The sequence below is a fragment of the Pecten maximus genome, chromosome 6, assembly GCF_902652985.1.
Source record: "Pecten maximus chromosome 6, xPecMax1.1, whole genome shotgun sequence".
Taxonomy (NCBI): Eukaryota; Metazoa; Mollusca; class Bivalvia; order Pectinida; family Pectinidae; genus Pecten; species Pecten maximus.
The window spans coordinates 22,348,221-22,368,440 of NC_047020.1; the positions used below are offsets into that span (position 1 = coordinate 22,348,221).

General features: G+C 32.7%; 1 protein-coding gene across 1 annotated transcript; it reads left to right on the forward strand.

Annotated features, from left to right (window-relative positions):
* Positions 1–3,380: 3,380 nt before the first annotated feature.
* On the forward strand, positions 3,381–19,297 carry LOC117330234. Its single transcript, XM_033888456.1, has 13 exons — positions 3,381–3,554; positions 5,767–5,881; positions 7,358–7,530; positions 8,523–8,670; positions 9,398–9,481; positions 10,214–10,388; positions 11,880–11,950; positions 12,636–12,698; positions 12,962–13,024; positions 16,368–16,430; positions 16,698–16,760; positions 17,574–17,627; positions 19,144–19,297. The coding sequence occupies exons 1-13, from the start codon at positions 3,399–3,401 to the stop codon at positions 19,293–19,295; spliced, it is 1,380 nt and encodes a 459-aa protein (XP_033744347.1). The 5' UTR covers positions 3,381–3,398; the 3' UTR covers positions 19,296–19,297.
* Positions 19,298–20,220: the final 923 nt, after the last annotated feature.

The following is a 20,220-nucleotide window of genomic DNA, read 5'->3' on the forward strand; positions in this document are numbered from 1 at the left end:
GGGAGTATCAAAGAAAATTTTTTTTAACGTTGAAACCCAACTACATGTTTTTGATACATACGTCGGTAGTATATTTAACTATGGGGCTGAAATTTGGGGTTTTCATAAAGCACCGGATATAGAGAAAATCCACTTACAGTTTTTAAAAAGATTATTGGGGGTTAAGAAAAGTACTTCTAAGTGTATGATTTACCAAGAATTAGGGAGATTACCTTTTGTAATAGTGAGGAAATTTAGAATTTTTAAATATTGGTTGAAATTAAAACAAACCAATAACTGTGTGTTAAATGCTTGTTATCAAGATATGTTAGAAAACGGGAATGAATGGTTGAATGAAGTAAAAGAAGAACTGTATAGAATGGGTGTTGGGTATATATGGCAAAATGGGGATATTTATACTGCTGATTATATTATGAATATTGTTAAATGTAGACTATGTGATATATTTATACAAGAATGTAAAGAAAAAATCAATTCATCTTCCAAGTGTTCACTGTACAAGTTTATTAGTGAAAAGTTCTACTTACAGCCATATTTATCAAAACCAATAGGTACTTCTAATTTAAAAGAAATAACTAGAATTAGATTGTCATCACATAAATTAAATATTGAAATTGGTAGATTTAATAACTTAGAAAGAAATCAAAGAATTTGTTCCTATTGTAACAGTGGAGACATTGAAGATGAATTTCATTTTATTATTAAATGTGAATTTCATTTAGACCTAAGAAAACGTTTTATTAAGAAATATTATTATAATAAACCTAGTATGTACAAATTTATTCAACTTCTAGAAACAGTAAACAAAACAGATCTTTCAAATTTAGCAAAATATATTAAATACAGTAATAAACAAAGAACAGATTTTTTATTAGTATAAAAAAAAATGTCCTTCTACACTCTACCTGTTGTACAATGTATGTGTTCACCCGATCCGAAACATGTTAGCTTTTACCAAAAGAAAGTTGTTAGAATTGTTAGCCTTTCTATAACAACAGTACAGGAGCCGGTGCTGCCGGCAACACTAACAATATCCTTTCTCAGAAAGATAACGGCGGCTAACAAAAAATCCGGCGCAGACTCAGTAGTCGATATTGGCAAACAGTCGGCAACACTAACAATATCCTTTCTCAGAAAGATAACGGCGGCTAACAAAAAATTCCGGCGCAGGATCAGAAGCCTAGTTGATATTGTCAATCACGTTGAACCTCGCGAGAATCTCGAAGAACTGTTGGAAGTTTTGAAGCGCCATCATTCGAACTGTAGAGGTCAAGTGCCAATAATAACAGACAAAAAAGACAAAGATATTGGTAAGAATGTAGTTTTATGGTTGATCAAATTTATTTTTAAAGTTAGAAGGTAAGTATGTATTGTTGTCAACTCACACAATTTGTCAGGGTTGAGACGTTTGTTTGACAATATTCAGCATAACCCGATTGATCCGCCGGGTTATCAAATAACCCGTGTTTTATGAGCTTCAAGGCCAAAGTACCTAAAATGAAATCTCGCATTCCGAGGCTATCATGTCAAGTGATACATAATACAATATTTGACAAAGGTGTTCAATCGTAGAGCACTCTTAATTCAAACAGTCGGTCATAGTCCTTATATCAAGATCGATGTCCAAATCTTGAAATCCTGTTCAGTATTTTTTTCTGAATCCTGTTAATATTATTGTATATTATATATGAAATGTTAAGAAATGTAATGAAATATGGTTTAACATGTCAGGTTAAGCCATGGGCTTATGTATATAATATCTGACAAAGAAGGTGTGAAATCGTAGAGCACACTATAACAATTCAAACAGTCGGTCATAGACCGATGTCCAAATCTCGGAATCCTGTCTATTGAGAACCGACTGACAAAGGTACGGTTAAGTAATCACTTCTAATCAAGCACAAGTGATGTGTGGCACTGGTTTAGTCAATGAAAAGTAAAAACATCTATATCGCAGACGAGGAAACGACCTACTGCAGAGAGTAGCAATCGTAATCGTCGCCACTATTTGGCAGTTTTAATAGTCAAATCGGAAACCGGCATCGAAATTCTGGATTCTTGTTCAGCTCTTCTAGTGTTGTCATCCGCCTGTCCTCAATTAAGGAGACGGATTAATATACGTATGCATATACTTTTTTCTGAATCCTGTTAATATTTTTGTATATAATGTATGAAATGTAAAGAAATGTAATAAAATATTGTTTAGACTAAATTCCGGATTTACATTACCTCTTTTTATATAGAGGATTTAACAACTAGAAACTGATTTGATGTTAATAAACTGAGAACATATAAAACAATTTTTATGAATATTTCTGAACCTCCCCAAAAATAAGTTTCACAATCTCAAAAGAGTAAATTAATCAAATAGTTTAAAAAATTGCAATATACTGAATAGTAATTTCAACTGGTTATTTTTCACATTATAGCCTCTTTTTTTTTATTTCACCTGGCTCAAAGGTCCAATATGGGAAAGTTAGGTAATTCTTTAAACTGCTACTAGTCATAAGGTACGAAATGGATATGAACCAAATTTGGTCAGAAATAGCCATGGGGGAAGGAAAATTGATTTTGCATAAACAGTGACTCTGACATCGGAGGGGCCAAACGGGTGGGGCCCAATAGGGGAAATAGAGTTGATTTTTTAAATTGCTACTAGTCATAAAGTTATGAATGGATTTAAACCCAATTTGGTCAGAAATATCCCAAGGGGCCAGAAGGCTGGGGCCCAATAGGGGAAATAGAAGAAATTCTTTTAAATCGCTACTAGTCATAAAGTACTGAATGGATTTAAAGCAAATGTGGTCAAAATCATATTCCTTGGGGATAGGGGAACAGATTGTGCATAAAAGTCGACTCTGACCCCAGGTCAGGGGGGCAGGACTCGATAGGGGAAATAAAGGTAATTCCTTCAAATGACTACTTACTGTAATCATAAAGTACAGAATGGATTTTAACCAAATTTGGGCAAGAACAACCTTTGGGAATGAAAACTGATTTTGCATTAATCATGACTCTGACCTCTGACTCTGGGCCAGAGGGGTGGGACCCAATAGGGTAAATAGAGGTAAATCCTTTAAATCGCTATTAGTCATAAGGTACCGAATGGATATGAACAAAATCTGGTAAGAAACAGCCATTGGAGAGGAAAACTGATTTTGCATAAATCATGACTGTCCCCCAAGGGGCCAGAGGGGCGGGGCCCAATTGGTGAGAAAGAGGTAATTCTTCAAATAGCACACCCCAAGGCAATTATGGGAGATTCAAAGATAAACAAAAACAAAACAGTAGATCCTTTATGTGCTTGCTTGCATAATATGATTTTTACTTCTGGTATGTAATATTAATTGTTTCTCTCTAATTATAAATTTTACAGCAAATACCATATATAAAAAAAAATGACGTCAAAGAGGCAAAGGAGGGATTTTTCATCCAAGGAGATTGAGATTTTCGAGAGTTTCTGGAAGAAAGGCATGGTGAATACCAGGAAAGATTGCCATGTGATGATATCAAAATGCAGCGAGGCATTAAACATAACAAGAGAAGCAGTAGTAGTAAGTTAAAATAATAATACCACTGATTTTCTTTTTGGTACATCTGGGGCAAAATATAGACCCCTTCTCCTATAGAACTTTTGCTTTATTTACTCAACTTAATGATTTCATATTTTCCCAATCAGAAATTATTTCCCTGTATGTTAATTCATATGAAAGAAATATTGTACATCTCATTACATTTCAAATGAATTTGTCACAAGCTAATATAATAATTCTAATTGTTTTACTAGTCTCAATTTATCATAGCTAAATTAACAACATTGAACAAAGATTGGATGGTTATTTTTGAGCTTGAAGAAAATACATCCAAATCCCACCCCCACCCCCACCCACACAAAAGAATAACACTGTAATTTTCCCACTTGAAAATGTACATGCCCCTGTGCAATAAGGGTAGGAAAATCACTGTATATTAATGATATTGATCACAACCTTATATACAAATGTATATTCCTTCATCTGGGCTAACTGTGCCTTTTTGAGATGATTTTTTCAAGAAAAGGGAAAAACTGTCTGATTTTAACCAAACATGTAAAATGTTTATCAAACAAAAGTAAATACATGCATTGATAAAGCTACTAAGAATGAGTTGACATTTTTTTTCAGGAAGCATGCTGATAGGGGACAGGATTTTTTTTTTCTTTTTCTTATTTTACTGGATAATTACAACACACTTTTAGTTCACAGAGACTGATACAGGGAATCCTTTCATTGGGAACCTGGAAAGGATCATTGTCATAGAAGTCCTACTTTGCTTGACATGTTTTTTTATAATCATGTAATCGGTACTATAATGACAATTCAATGACCATTTATATTTTACAACAAACATGTCTTTTATATCTCGGGGGCAGTGCTCGCTCTGTCAGTTACCAACAGTGTTTGGCGATTAAAAACTGAGTCCTGGGTTCAAACCCTGGTCCGACTGCTACTTTTACTCTTTCTCCTGTTAAAAAAAATTGGCAAGCTTGCCAATCCTTGTTTAAAGCATTAGAAGTCAGAAGCTGTTGCAAATAAAAAAAAATTGTATATATCATTTTAGTAAATAAAACAAAAAACAAAACAAAAAAATGAAGGAGCAGTACATATATATTAATCATAGAAATATATAGATAATTATTAAAATTATTTTTAAATTTGTTAAAATTAAAATCAGAAATGGGAACAATTGAATTTAATATTATAAGGCCATGTAAAATTAATTAGTAAAGGAGGGAGGTATTTTTTTATCATTTTATTGGATACAAAACAGACGAGGGCGATTTAAAAAAAATCAGTGTTCATTAAGTTCAACAAGAAACAACATAAATATTGAATCAGATACAACTCAGTGTTTATAACTCAAACAGGCAACAGCATACATTACAGATCCTGTCTTAATATATAATCAGTCATTTTTTGCCCATCTTTGATCAAATTATAAAGTTCCATCATCGTACAGCCTTCTGATCCCCGCCCCCTCCCCCCTTCCCAGTTTGATATCAAAGCCATCGTTCCGATCTTTACAATTTACATTAATATTGACGACGAGGTCGTTAAAGCGCTTGTTTTTCGTTCAACGCTTGAAAGACTCAATCGGAACTCCTGTGTGATGTTCCGGAGTTACATCCGAGGAGTTCCGAGTGTGAAAGGCTGGCGATACTAGGCCAGAACCGAATGCGGAACAAAATTTCCGGATTTTTTTCCCCGGACTTGCCAGGCAATTTTATTTTATTATTTTTTTGCGATTAAATCGGTTACATTTTTTGGAAGCGGTTTGGCCTGAGAACCAATTAATTTTTTTTAATGTCCTAAAATAATTAAAAAAAATTAATTTACAAAATAGAATTTCATTGAAATCTTTTTTTGTGTGTGCAAAAAACATCATGCACTGGCCATTTTCTGCCATGCCTTTCAAACTTTTGGTTTTAAATTATATTACCTTAGGGTAGCCCTTTGTTTTGTTAATTTAAATGAAGAGGAAAAGAACTGTTTTAAAAGTTTCATTAACATATTAGCTAATCTACATTTTTTTTAAAGATAGAAAAATTAACAGGTTAATTACATATATAGTTGATTTAGCTTTTGCAATGTAAGCTCCCCCAAATGTTTAAAGCAAATAAATGGTTTTATCATAAATGTAATTGAAACATTCTGTAACAGCAATTTACACCATGCTTTATCCTCATGCATTTAATTTTTTTAGTTCAGCTCTAGTATGTATTTTCAGAACTGGATAGGAAACAGAAGCAAAAAAGAAAAGCCATCCAAACCTTCTGCAAAAAAGGCCAAACCTGTACATGGACCAACTGCATACTCTCTTTTTCAGAAGCAGTTTAAACGAGGTAAGCAGATGGAATATAGAAACAATTTGTGACAAATATTGACTATCTATTCTATATATGTATATATCATAATATCTTTTGCTGTTTGTTTACCGGTAATTTCAGATCCACATTTTTTTTTTTCTTTAGAATATTTCTGGGTAATGTATCCAATACTTTCTGAATGGCACACCTCTGTTGTCTCAGATTCCTGTAGTAAGTATTTTAGTTTCTAAGTTCTAGCTCCTCTTGGTCCCTAGTTGTGCATATATATATTGCATTTTTGGACCAATAAAAAATTCAACATGGCCGACAGGCAGCCATCTTGCATTTTGATCACTGAAGATTTTTATCCCTATTTTTCAGATAGTACTGAAGGGATCATTTTCAAATTGCATTATGTAGGTTCCCCTTGGTCCTATTTAGTTATGCACATCTCATTTTGGGACCAATTGGAAATCAACGGCCATCCTTGATTTTGACAATTGTAGTTAATTGTTACTGCTATTTCTCATTAAGAACTGAAGGGACCTTTCTCATTTTTCACATGTATATTCAATTCAGACAATTAAGAACAAGAGGCCCATGGGCCTTAACGGTCATCTGAGTTATAAAACATTAAATTAAATTAATTACATGCTAACTTAATTGACCCTTTTTTACCCTGGCCATCAGCCCAATGGACCATTCCATTTATGAAGAGTAATATTTGATTCTTCCTTATTTAGGTCTTGAGAATTTTCTTGAAATTTCAGTTAATTTGAACTTTTTTGGCCCAACCCATAACCCCCTGGGGGTCAGTCAGTGCCAATATACATGTAGCTTACAAAAGGCATCTCACACTGATAATTCTAACCAAGTTTGTATAATTTCCAATGGTAATTGGAACAAATAATGTTCAAAAATGTGATTTCCCTATATAAACTATAGTAAACTTAACCCTCTCCCAAGGAGCAAATGTGAAACTCCAGGGTCATGAAATCCACAATTTTGGTAAAGGACTTTAAGACCTTTCTATCTGTGAATAGTATTTGATTCTAACTTATCTGGGAGTTGAGAAGACTTTTGAAATCTAAGTCCATCTGACACTTTTTGGCCTGCCCCTCATGTTTTGACCTGCCCAACAGGTGGCCATCTTGAATTTTGACAATTGAAGTTTGTTTTGAAGCAAAGAAGGGAAAAACAGACAAAAGATTAAACTTGAGTACTAATAAGGAATATAGATCATTCAATCTACTAACAGATCATTCAATCTACTAATATAGATCATTCAATGGTGGGCACTAGATCCCTCCCAGGGATATCTTTGATCTGAGGTGGAACTGTAATTTTTTAATGGTTTAATTGTGGAAGAAATTACAATCTGAAATCGATGAAAAATTAATCTTACCTACCTTCTAATGATAAAAAGTCAGTGTCAGGAAACTGCAAATTTTTTTAAGAGTGTGTACCAGTTCACATAAAAATCTTATTAAGTATATCTCATTTCTTTGTAAGGAGCAATGGATAAAACAGACTACTTTAGATTTACATCAACAGAGTGGAGCAAAACATCAGAAGAGGCAAAGGAACAGTTTAAGGAAGAGGCAGAGAAAATAAGGAAAGACCCACTGAAAGGATTGTCCAGTGAAGAAGCAGGGAAAGTGTATTTGAAGAAATTGATTGAAAATGTAAGTTGCTATTTTGCAAATTCATTATTCAAAGCTGTATATCAATAAAGGAAAAATGTTCAGAAAATTTAATTACCAAATGTTATTTATTGCGCTTAAGAGAATGAAAATAAGAATAGTAAATAGCTGTGGAGTTTTTTCTATTGTACAATTGCCAGTATTAATATCAGTTTTATATCCAATAATACATATATACCTGTGTACCCTATTTGGCCCTGCCCCCTGTGACCCCATTAAGGGGGATCAGTGTCACCATTTATGCAAAATCTGTTCCCCTTCCCCCAAGGATGTTTCTGACCAAATTTGGTTCAAATCCATTAATAACTTTATGACAAGTAGCGATTTAAAGGAATTACCTCTATTTCCCCTATTTGCATGACCCTGCCCCCTCTGGCCCCAGGGGGATTAGTGTCACCATTTACGCAAAATCTGTTCCCCTTCCCCCAAGAATCTTTCTGACCAAATTTGGTTAAAATCCATTCAGTATTTGATGACTATAGTTGCAATTTAAAGCAAATGTCGATGGATGGACAACAGACGCTGTGCCATATTGCATAGCTCATTTAGACGTTTTACCTTTGATTCACTATGCTAAATTTTAACTTTGTGGAAAAGGTACACAACGACCAGAGCAATAAATTAAATATTGACTGCACCAAATTAAATAGGTTTTCAGTACTACTACTTGTATCACATGACTAAGTTTTTGCTGAGCTTAAATTTTTTTAAAGACATATCAAATTAAATTGATAAGAAAGTTAGCACACAAAACTTATAGTAAAACTAATTAAGTTATCTTATATATGAGCATATACTGCTTTTGAAAATGCAGATACAGCCATTTCAACATGCCTGAATTAATGTATACTAATAACAGCCGGGGAGGAACTGTGCTATACATGATCATTTTCTTCACTCTGCACAGACTGTAATAACCCTTGGTTAGACACAACATACATGTATGCTATTTTTTTTTTTAAATGTTATTTCAGTGCACAATGTTAGAGCAGCTTGGATTTGAAGTTGGGGGAATGGCTTGCAAAGTAGAGGATGGTAATCCAGTCATTTTTGGAAGCAAGAATGCTGTGGCCTTTTTTTCATCTGTAGGCCAACAGGAATCATTTTGCAAACATGTCATTGGTATGTGATAAACAATAAAAAGTGTTGATAAACAATTTGAGGCCCTTCAATACTCGATTCATTATCTCAAAATAAAGAATAAATTTGTTGGAAAAAGTCTTTTTTTTTCAAATAGTTAACTTTGATACAATCAGTATATAATTGATTTTATACCAAACAAGAAATATTGTTAAAAAAGATAACCGGCAAAGTTTTAATGCTGGTGGTTATAATGTAAAACTGCTGGTGAAATAAATCAGAGATCTATATACTCTAGTATATAAGTCTCTGAATTAATTAACGATCTAATGCGCTTCAGCACAGGTAACAAAGTTATATAAGTTTGAATAATTTTTGGTGATAATAGACTACATTTGAATCAGGAATACATGTATAATTTCATTAATGTGTCATTTGAAAAGATTCATTCTGCATTCAATCTGAACTTTGTTTCGTTTTTAACTGTATATCTGCATTTTGCATTTACCAATACATTGACCAATAACATACTTCATCTTGACCAGTAACGCCACCTGTCACGTCATATCCGGGGCAAAAAGAAAATTATACGGCTATGCCGAAAAATGAACATATCTCTCACAAACTGGTATTTAACATGTTATAGATATACAGTGTATTGTATTCATATATACTTTTTGATTTTTTAATTCAATCAAAATAATCAGCAAAATGCATCACAATATTTTTGTATTACTGACTGTTTGACAAAATCTTATATTGTTTGCAGGAGTGGAAAAGCAATGTGTTGAAGCAGAGATCTCAAGAGAAACCTTGAGAAGAGAAGTTCGCCAAATTTTTGCTTCCTGTTGGTGTATGTATTATTTGAATGCAAGATTTGTCATTATATATCACAGAATTTTAAATTGGATAGTTTCATATTTGATTTTGATTTTTTTAAAGTATATACTATTTCCACTTAAGTCATCTATACAGGAGGATAATGATAAATTATGTGATGTAGATAGAGATGATAATACATTATTTGATGTAGAGATGAATGATAATACATTATGTGATGTAGATAGGAATGATAATACATTATGTGCCAACTTATTTGTGCGATATATATTGACAACTGTCATTTGCATTTCAAGGTCAAAATAAAATCAGTGTTTATACATATTATAAAGTCAAATTTGGTCAAACCAATGCTTTAGGCACTTGTGAGCTAATTATGTCGCACTGAAAGATACATTTTTTACATGTTTTGTTGAAATTTACAAATAGCTTAACAAATTACATGTCAACAGCAAGGCCCACGGTTTGCCAATGAATCATACTTAAAGTTGATCAAGTTACTTCTGTTGAATTGCATCATAGAAATTTATAGGCTTGTAAAATATCACTGTTCAGATGCCCCTTAAGTTCAGGTACTGATCTTATTTGCATCTTAAAATGTCAAGAAGACATGATATGGATGAACTATATGTAGATTTTGTGTTGCTGAATGTAGTTTAAAGAGATTTCTCAATATTAAGGTAGAGAATCATATTTGTATTGCTTATTCTGTGCCTCTGCTTTACACTTATCTTATATTCTTCAGACAAAGCTACTGGAAAGATGGGAGCTCCCCAATACAACGCAATAAAATCAGGAAAAATTAGTCTGGACATTTCTGGGCTGCCAGATAATATTCCTTTTCTGGAACCGAGTAACTATGGCCAAGCAAAATTGAGGGACATAGTGGGTTGCAAAGAGCATATCAGATTTGTTGTTTGGTAAGTTTTGTTTTTTAGCTTATACATGTATTGTGAGCATAAAGTTTTCCTGTGTGGTTATAATTCACAATGAAGGTAAACCATCTTTCTTAGTAATTTTTGCCAATGTATTATATTAATTTATAGCATCCATTTTTAACTGAATTTGCTTTATTAAGATGTTAAATAATACAACCAACTTTTGTGGGTAGGGTATACGTAGTTCTGACATTGAAATTTGAAATGAGTTGAAGTAGGTAAAGGTGTTAATCACCACTGTATAAGGTCATAATTAAATATACAAGAGCTGTTGGAGAACAGAATAGCTCATCTCTCAAATGTTTGTCAATAAATAATTAAAATATATTTGTATGGTTTCACAAATTCCATTAATAATATTATATTGTTTACTTGATCAGATTGTGTTTTGTGAATTCATGAAATTTTCAAAACCATACCAATCTATATATATATATAAATTATTTATTGACAAACATTCAGAAGACAAGCTATGCTGTTGCAGATTGAATGAATACATTAAATACAAATGTAATTGCTTTTGGACCTATTTCTTCAATTTTTTTTTTATAAATTATTATCTTTATGAGAGTTGTCTCCCTTGCAAAATGTGGCCGGTATAAATTGTCTAATGCTAGTATTTTCACATTGTTTTTTTTTTCAATTTCAATCCAAGAAGGGATAATGTAACTCAAGAAGGACTCTTTTACCAAATATCAGCACCCTAGTACAATCATAAAGTAATGTGTTTAAAAAATCTGTTTTTTTCCCCAAAAAATTCTTTCAGTTTAACTCCGGCTAGGAATAGCTAGTTTAACCCCCACAGGGAACCTATAACCATGTATTACTATGCCTTTCAACACTCGCAACATAAACTTAACACAAAGTCCAAAAATAAAAAAATAAAAAACAACAAAAAACACAGATTTAAAAAGAAAAAATCCCCCCCCCTTTTTTTTTTTTAAGTTTTACTCCAGGATTAGGGATTGTCTTACTTCATAGGGACACTATTGCCAAATATCATCACCCTAGTACAATTATAAAGTGATGTATTAAAACCTCTTAACACTTGCAACAAAAACTTCAAACATTTTTAAAATCTGTTTCTTTTAAAAAAAAATCTTGGAGTTTAACTCTAGCAGGGGATAGTTTAACTCCAGAGGGGCTCTCTGGCCAAATATCAGCACCCTAGTACAATTATAAAGTGATGTATTAATACCATTCAACCCTTGCACCAAAAACTTAACACATTTTTTTTTAAATCTGTTTTTTTTCCCAAAAAATCTTTTAGTTTAACTCTGGCAGGGGATAGTTAAACCCCCACAGGGACCATATTACCATAATTTACTATGCCTTTCAACACTTGCACCAAAAACTTAACATTTGAAAAACCAACGCCGATGCCGGAGTGACAACATAAGCTCTCCCTCTTCTTCAAAGAGACGAGATATACTTACTTATCTCCTTCTTTTTTCCATATGATGAAAATATCAGTACACCAGAGCCAGCTGCCACAAATGTGAGGACAGAATCTGAACATCAGCTTCAGATGGATAGTACCACTGGTATGTGACTGTCTGAGACAAAGATATAGTTCATATCCTTGTTAAATTAAGTGTTGAAACTTCAATTATTTCAATGTGTTCATACAATATGAAATATACTATGGAAAATTAAATGAACTACTATCCATAAATAACAAATAATTGTTCTGCATAACACAACCAAACTTGCTCAAAGTTTTCAACAGTGTCAAAAGAAATATGTGCAAACAATTTAAGCTCGAGAAACTAAAAGAGATATAATACATTTATCAAACTTTCAAATATCCATATAATTTGTGCTTGATTTACAGAGGTATGGCTCATCGTTGATTTTCCCAAACAGTTTCCACTCAATAACTTAACTGTTATTTTTAACAGATTAATTTGAAACTTCATAGGCAGGTTTATTGCCATTATAAGAGTTCAAACAAGTGAGATAACCAAATTATTGATGCATTATAGAGTTATTGCCCTTTGTATATTTGCTGAAACAGTTTCCTCTCAATAACTTAATCATTAACAATTATTTTGAATCTTCATATGAATGTATTGCCTAGCTAGGACAGGTTCGATAACCACTTTTCTATGTGCATGATTTATGGAGTTATGGCCCTAAATAATAAAGAGGTGGAGGGTATAAGCTGGCCACTAGACGACAGTTTTAGTTTTTCAGCTGAATATATTTATTTGTATTTTTATTTTATAGTTGATGCTTCTGAATCTATAGACCTACATGTACTAAGTGGACTTGCATCTGGAACTTTGGAAGGTATTTTGTTTCAAAAGATTTTGAGAAAATTTGAACACTTATTTTTGTTAATGGTAAAAAACAAAATAAGTAATCACTGCCATATTTTGGTTTATATACTAATTATATGGACTGTGTAAGTACATATGTAAACATAAGTATGAAACAAATATGTAATACATATTTAATGAACTGTGGACCAGAATGAAAACTGAAAAGGTTGGTTCACAATTATGCCTCCAACATAAATGTTATTGAACTGTATTCTTTATTTCTTTTATTAGCTCAAGAAGTAGAGTCTAGAAAAGCTGAGAAAGTAGGAATTGCAACAGAGGAGACTACAAAAGGTAGTCTGTAAATTTTTAGGTCACCTGAGCTTTGCTCAAGTGACCTATTCTAATAATCTTTTGTCCGTCACCGTGCGTAAACAATTTACATTTTTGACTTCTCCAAAACCACTGAACCAAATTCAATGAAATTTGGCAGGAAGCTTCTATGGCAAAAGGCCAACCAAAATTTTGAATCATATGGTCCCCATCCCCAAGGGGCCTGAGGGGCGGGGCTAAAAATGATCAAATTGACTAAAACTTCAAAAATCTTCTACTCTATTCTCAGATATGGTGGAATCAAACATTCTTTATTGATGAAAGGGTCTTAAGGTGCTTTACCAAAAATGTGAATTTTATGACCCTTGGGTCTCGCGTTTGCCCCTGGGAAGGGGGTAAAGTTTACTATAGTTTATATAGGGAAATCACATTTTTGACTATTACTTGTTGGATTTGTATTCGAATTCATTCTAATTTGGTTTACATTATCAGCATGGGATTAGAGCTTGATGGTATTCACGTTGGCACTGACTGATTCCAAGGCTGATTGGCGGGGCCAAAAACAGTCAATTAAATTAACTCAAAAACTTCAAAACTCAGGTGACCGTTAAGGCCAATGGGCCTCTTGTATTTGGGAAAGATGGTGAAGGAGCAATAATATTAAACATTGAGTCTGATAAACTTATATATATATATTATGTACCGAGTATACAAATTTATTTATCTATTCGAATAGGTGATATCACTTATTTGAAAAATGAATTGGTGATATCACCTATTCGAATAGGAGATATCACTGATTGAATAGGTGATATCACCAAATGATATCACCTATTCGAATGAGTGATATCCCCTATTCATTTCATTAAGTGATATTTGAATTGGTGATATCACCTATTTGAATGGGTGATATCACCTATTCGTTTCAATAAGTGATATCACCTATTCGAATGAGTGATATCACCTAATCGAATGGGTGATATCACTTAATGAAACGAATAGGTGATATCACTTATTGAATATGTGATATCACCTATTCGAATGGGTGATATTACCTATACGAATAGGTGATATCAGTTATTGAATATGTGATATCACCTATACGAATAGGTGATATCACTTATGAAATTTTATAAGTGATATCACCTATTCGAATGAGTGATATCACCTATTCATTTCATTAAGTGATATTCAAATTGGTGATATCACCTATTCGTTTCATTAAGTGATATCACCTATTCGAATGAGTGATATCACCTAATGAACCGAATAGGTGATATCACTTATTTGAATAGGTGGAATCATTTGGTGATATCTCCTATTCAAATAGGTGATATCACTTATTTGAAAAATGAATTGGTGATATCACCTATTCGAATAGGAGATATCACTGATTGAATAGGTGATATCACCAAATGATATCACCTATTTGAATGAGCGATATCACCTATTCGAATGGGTGATATCACTTAATGAATATGTGATATCACCTATTCGAATGAGTGATATCACCTATACGAATAGGTGATATCACTTATGAAATTTCGAATGGGTGATATCACTTAATGAAACGAATAGGTGATATCACTTATTCGAATAGGTGATATCACTGATTGAATATGTGATATCACCTATTCGAATGAGTGATATCACCTATACGAATAGGTGATATCACTTAATGAACCGAATAGGTGATATCACTTATTTGAATAGGTGATATCATTTGGTGATATCTCCTATTCAAATAGGTGATATCACTTATTGAATATGTGATATCACGAATAGGTGATATCACTTATGAAATTGTATAAGTGATATCACCTATTTGAATGAGTGATATCACATTCATTTCATTAAGTGATATTCGAATTGGTGATATCACCTATTCGTTTCATTAAGTGATATCACCTATTCGAATGAGTGATATCACCTAATGAACCGAATAGGTGATATCACTTATTTGAATAGGTGATATCATTTGGTGATATCTCCTATTCAAATAGGTGATATCACTTATTGAATATGTGATATCACGAATAGGTGATATCACTTATGAAATTTTATAAGTGATATCACCTATACGAATAGGTGATATCACTTATGAAATTTTATAAGTGATATCACCTATTCGAATGAGTGATATCACCTATTCATTTCATTGATATTCAAATTGGTGATATCACCTATTCGTTTCATTAAGTGATATCACCTATTCGAATGAGTGATATCACCTATTCGAATGGGTGATATCACTTAATGAAACGAATAGGTGATATCACTTATTCGAATAGGTGATATCACTGATTGAAGTGATATTCGAATTGGTGATATCACCTATTCGTTTCATTAAGTGATATCACCTATTCGAATGAGTGATATCACCTAATGAACCGAATAGGTGATATCACTTATTTGAATAGGTGATATCATTTGGTGATATCTCCTATTCAAATAGGTGATATCACTTATTGAATATGTGATATCACGAATAGGTGATATCACTTATGAAATTTTATAAGTGATATCACCTATTCGAATGAGTTATATCACATATTCATTTCATTAAGTGATATTCGAATTGGTGATATCACCTATTCGTTTCATTAAGTGATATCACCTATTCGTTTCAATAAGTGATATCACCTATTCGAATGAGCGATATCACCTATTCGAATGGGTGATATCACTTAATGAATATGTGATATCACCTATTCGAATGGGTGATATCACCTATACGAATAGGTGATATCACTTATGAAATTTTATAAGTGATATCACCTATTCGAATGAGTGATATCACCCATTCATTTCATTGATATTCAAATTGGTGATATCACCTATTCGTTTCATTAAGTGATATCACCTATTCGAATGAGTGATATCACCTATTCGAATGGGTGATATCGCCTATACGAATAGGTGATATCACTTATGAAATTTCGAATGGGTGATATCACTTAATGAAACGAATAGGTGATATCACTTATTCGAATAGGTGATATCACTGATTGAATATGTGATATCACCTATTCGAATGAGTGATATCACCTATACGAATAGGTGATATCACTTAATGAAACGAATAGGTGATATCACTTATTGAAACGAATAGGTGATATCACTTATGAAATTTCGAATGGGTGATATCACTTAATGAAACGAATAGGTGATATCACTTATTCGAATAGGTGATATCACTGATTGAATAAGTGATATCACCTATTCGAATGAGTGATATCACCTATACGAATAGATAACCACTTTATGGCCCTAAATAATAAAGAGGTGGAGGGTATAAGCTGGCCACTAGACGACAGTTTTATTTTTTCAGCTGTATTTGTTTATTTGTATTTTTATTTTACAGATGATGCTTGTGAATCTATAGACCTACATGTACTAAGTGGACTTGTATCTGGAACTTTGGAAGGTATTTTGTTTCAAAAGATTTTTGAGAAAATTTGAACACATATTTATTAAAGGTAAAACACAGATATAAATAAGTATTCACTGCCAAATTATTGTTTATATAATAACTATATGGACTGTGTAAGTACATATGTAAACATAAGTATGAAACAAATATGTAATACATATTTAATGAACTGTGGACCAGAATGAAAACTGAAAAGGTTGGTTCACAATTATGCCTCCAACATAAATGTAATAGTACTTTATTCTTAATTTCTTTTATTAGCTCAAGAAGTAGAGTCTGGAAAAGCTGAGGAAGTAGGAATCGCAACAGAGAAGACTAGAAAAGGTAAGTCTTTAAATTTTATTGGGGAGAGTCTTTGGTGAAGGAGCATTAAACATCAAGTCTGATAGACTTATATATACATGTATATTATGTACCGGGTATACAAATTAATTAAACTTCTAAATATTCATATAATTTGTGTGTTATTTACAGAGTTATTGCCCATCTGAAACAGTTTCCACTTAATAAATTGAGTATTTTTAACAGATTTATTTGAAACTTCATAGGCAGGTTTATTGCCATAAGAGTTCGAACAAGTTTCAGTTTCATGACTTACAATGTACATTATTAACCGGGAATACATAATTTGAAATTACACCAGTTACTAAAGAAAAGAATGATGTATTTTATGTGGATGTCACCTTTAACTCATGAGAATTGGGGGCAATTTGGCTATGTTGTATAAACAACTTTGAACCTAAGCAATTTTAATATAAACCAATTTAAACTTAATTTCCATTAAATCCTCCTTTGTATTAGAAATTTACATGTTAGATATAACCATTACTGACTTGTAATTAGTACTAGTGTGACCAATCCCAAACTAATTAAGTATTTATAATATGATTTAAATAAAAGTTAAACATTGTCTTATATCCTGAAATATTCTGGTGAACATGCTGAATAAAGGACCTCTGAGCCTCTTGTTTGATTTTACCATATTTGTCAATAATGAATAATTTACTGTGTATTTAAAAACAAGTAAACATGATAAATTGAAATACTTTCAGTTGTGGGATACACATATTGCTTTAATTTAAGGTCAATTGTATATGATGTTTATGATCAAAGTTTTCATTCGTCATATTTTAACAGCAAGGCGAAAACCTTCAACACAAAGGAAGATGAAAATGGAAAACAAAACAAGTGGTAAGTTGATATTTTGTAAATCAATGCACAATTGATTTGTAGTACTAAGAACTTCTACAGTGAAATAAGTCAAACTAATTGCTTAATAATTTAAACAGACAGATCTAAATAACACAAATAAATAAATAAATGGGCAAGAAAATGACTTTGGTTTCAGATAAACGAGAAGTATCTTCCAGAAACTACCCTGGTTGCAATTGATGGTCATCAGTGTGTGATAGTATTGATGTACTATTTAAATTATTTCTTATCACTTATGAAATTCTAAGTCATCTCCATTTTTAGCTCATTTGCCTGAAAGACAAGTAAGCTTATGCCGTGGTGAGGCATCCATCATCCGTCCGTTTTCAAGCTTGTCATCCATCTGTCTAGTGTCAACTTCTCCATTTAATTTCTAAAAGTTTTCTCAATAATATAACAAACAAGCCAAGAGACTTAATATTGGGCAGGTAGCATGCTGAGATAAAGGGCTACCAAGTTTGTTCAAATGAATGACCTTGACATCCATTCAAGGTCACATAGGTCAAATATGCTAAAATATTTGACCAACTTCTTCTCTATAGCCAAGATTCCCACAGACTTAGTATTGGGCATGTAGTATAATGGGGTGAAGGGCTAATGAATGATCATTACCTACATTAAAGGTCAGGGGTCCAATAGGCTTAAATCTTCTCAGTAACCAAAAGGCTCTAAGACCTGATATTAAGTCTGTAGTATGCTTGGATGAAGGGCTACTAAATTCATTCAAATGAAGGACCTTGACTAACATTCACAGTGGTCAAAATGGACTGTAAACTTTAAATGACTTCTTCTCAATAACTAAGAGGCCCATGGAGACCTAAGATAGTCTGTAGCATGTTGGGGTGAATGGCTACCAAATTTGTTCAAATGAATGACCAGGATGAACACCCAAGGTCAATGTGGTCAAAAAGGCTTTAATCTTTAAACAACTCTGAGTATGTGCTACTGTGCTACCAAGTATGTTCAAATGAATTACCTTGACCTTCATGCACAGGAGTCATTTAGGCTGAAATCTTTAACCAACTTCTCAATAACAAAGAGTCCATATATTTGGTCTGTAGCATGCTGGGGTGAATGTGATGGCTACCAGGTTTGTTAAAATGAATAATATTGTCCTTCATTCAAGGTCACAGGATTCAAAAAGGATAAAATCTATTACAACAAGGCCCTGAGATCTTATTCTTTGTCTCTGATATGTTATTATCCCTGCGCATTGTGGAGGGTATATTATAGTAACGCCACCTAATGGTTCCAGGCGTCCGTCCTAACTCCTTCACACAATTTGTGAACATAATAGACCAAACTGTTGGACACATCTTCATCAAGCTTCCTACACATTACTTATGAACAGATGATGGTTTCTATTTTTGTTTAAAGTCAGAGGTCAAAAGTCATAGTCACGGGGTGGAGCCGAGCTCATGAATAGATTTTTTAGAAGCATGCAAGCATAGTGGTTTAGTATTCTGTTTTTTAAATGGAATATGTTTTGTTTCAGATGATGTATATGCAGCAGAGAAGTTGGTTAAAGTGCGCACAAGGAAACAGAGAAAGGAATTCTTGGTCAAATGGAAGGATGGGACAAGTTCTTGGGAACCACAAAACAACATACTAGATGAGGGTCTTTTGAAAGCTTTTTACGGGATATGAAATAATGCAACAACAAATAAACTTAAACTAAAATAAACTTATATAAACAAATAAATTGGTTTTGTGTTGTTTCTGAGTGACTGTCATGGTACTTATAGAGAACTGCTCAAGAGAGAAAGGCTTTTTAAGATAATAAGAAATAGAGGAACCATCCATAGAAGAACCACAGCAACAAGAATCATCTTATTATAGCAATGATACATTATTTCTTCCATATATCTATATCTAATATGATTGCATGATCATATATTTAAAATAACTGGATTCGATGATTGATCATTCCATGATGAACTGCTTGCAATCATGAAGACTGTTTATAATAATAATACATGTCAATGAAAGAAGAAAATATTAAAAGAAATCCTTTGGATGACAAATTCTGAAGTCTATAGGTATACCAGCACGGATCCAGGTTTTTGAAAGGGGGTGGGGTGTTTCAGTAAGTGACAATGCAAGCGTCATGAGTGTGAGCCAAATTTTTTTGGGGGTCTCGAGGGGTCTTTGGGCCACCAATGCATTTTTAAGGCTATAAATAAATAGAGTTTTAAACTTAATTAAAAAAAAAAAAAAAAAAAAAAAATTCTTTGATTGGCTAGAATCTAAAATCAATCAACAAATAAAATATATAGGCAACATGGATATCTAATATAAAATATAATATTGACAGATACAAGCAAAATTTAAGTTTACCTGTGTTTTTCGGTTTTTGTGGAAGGAAAGCTTACTTTAGGATTCCATTAGCACAGAAAATGCAGATGTTTTAATGTGCTTCAGTACACTAATGCAGAGAAAGATTTGAGAAATAACCAATAACCAAACGGTTTGTAATCAACGATGAACACCTCCATAAACGTTTTGATTTGGTATATTTGTTAAGGGATGGTTACAGAAACGTTAAAAACAGATATTTCAATATAAAATTATT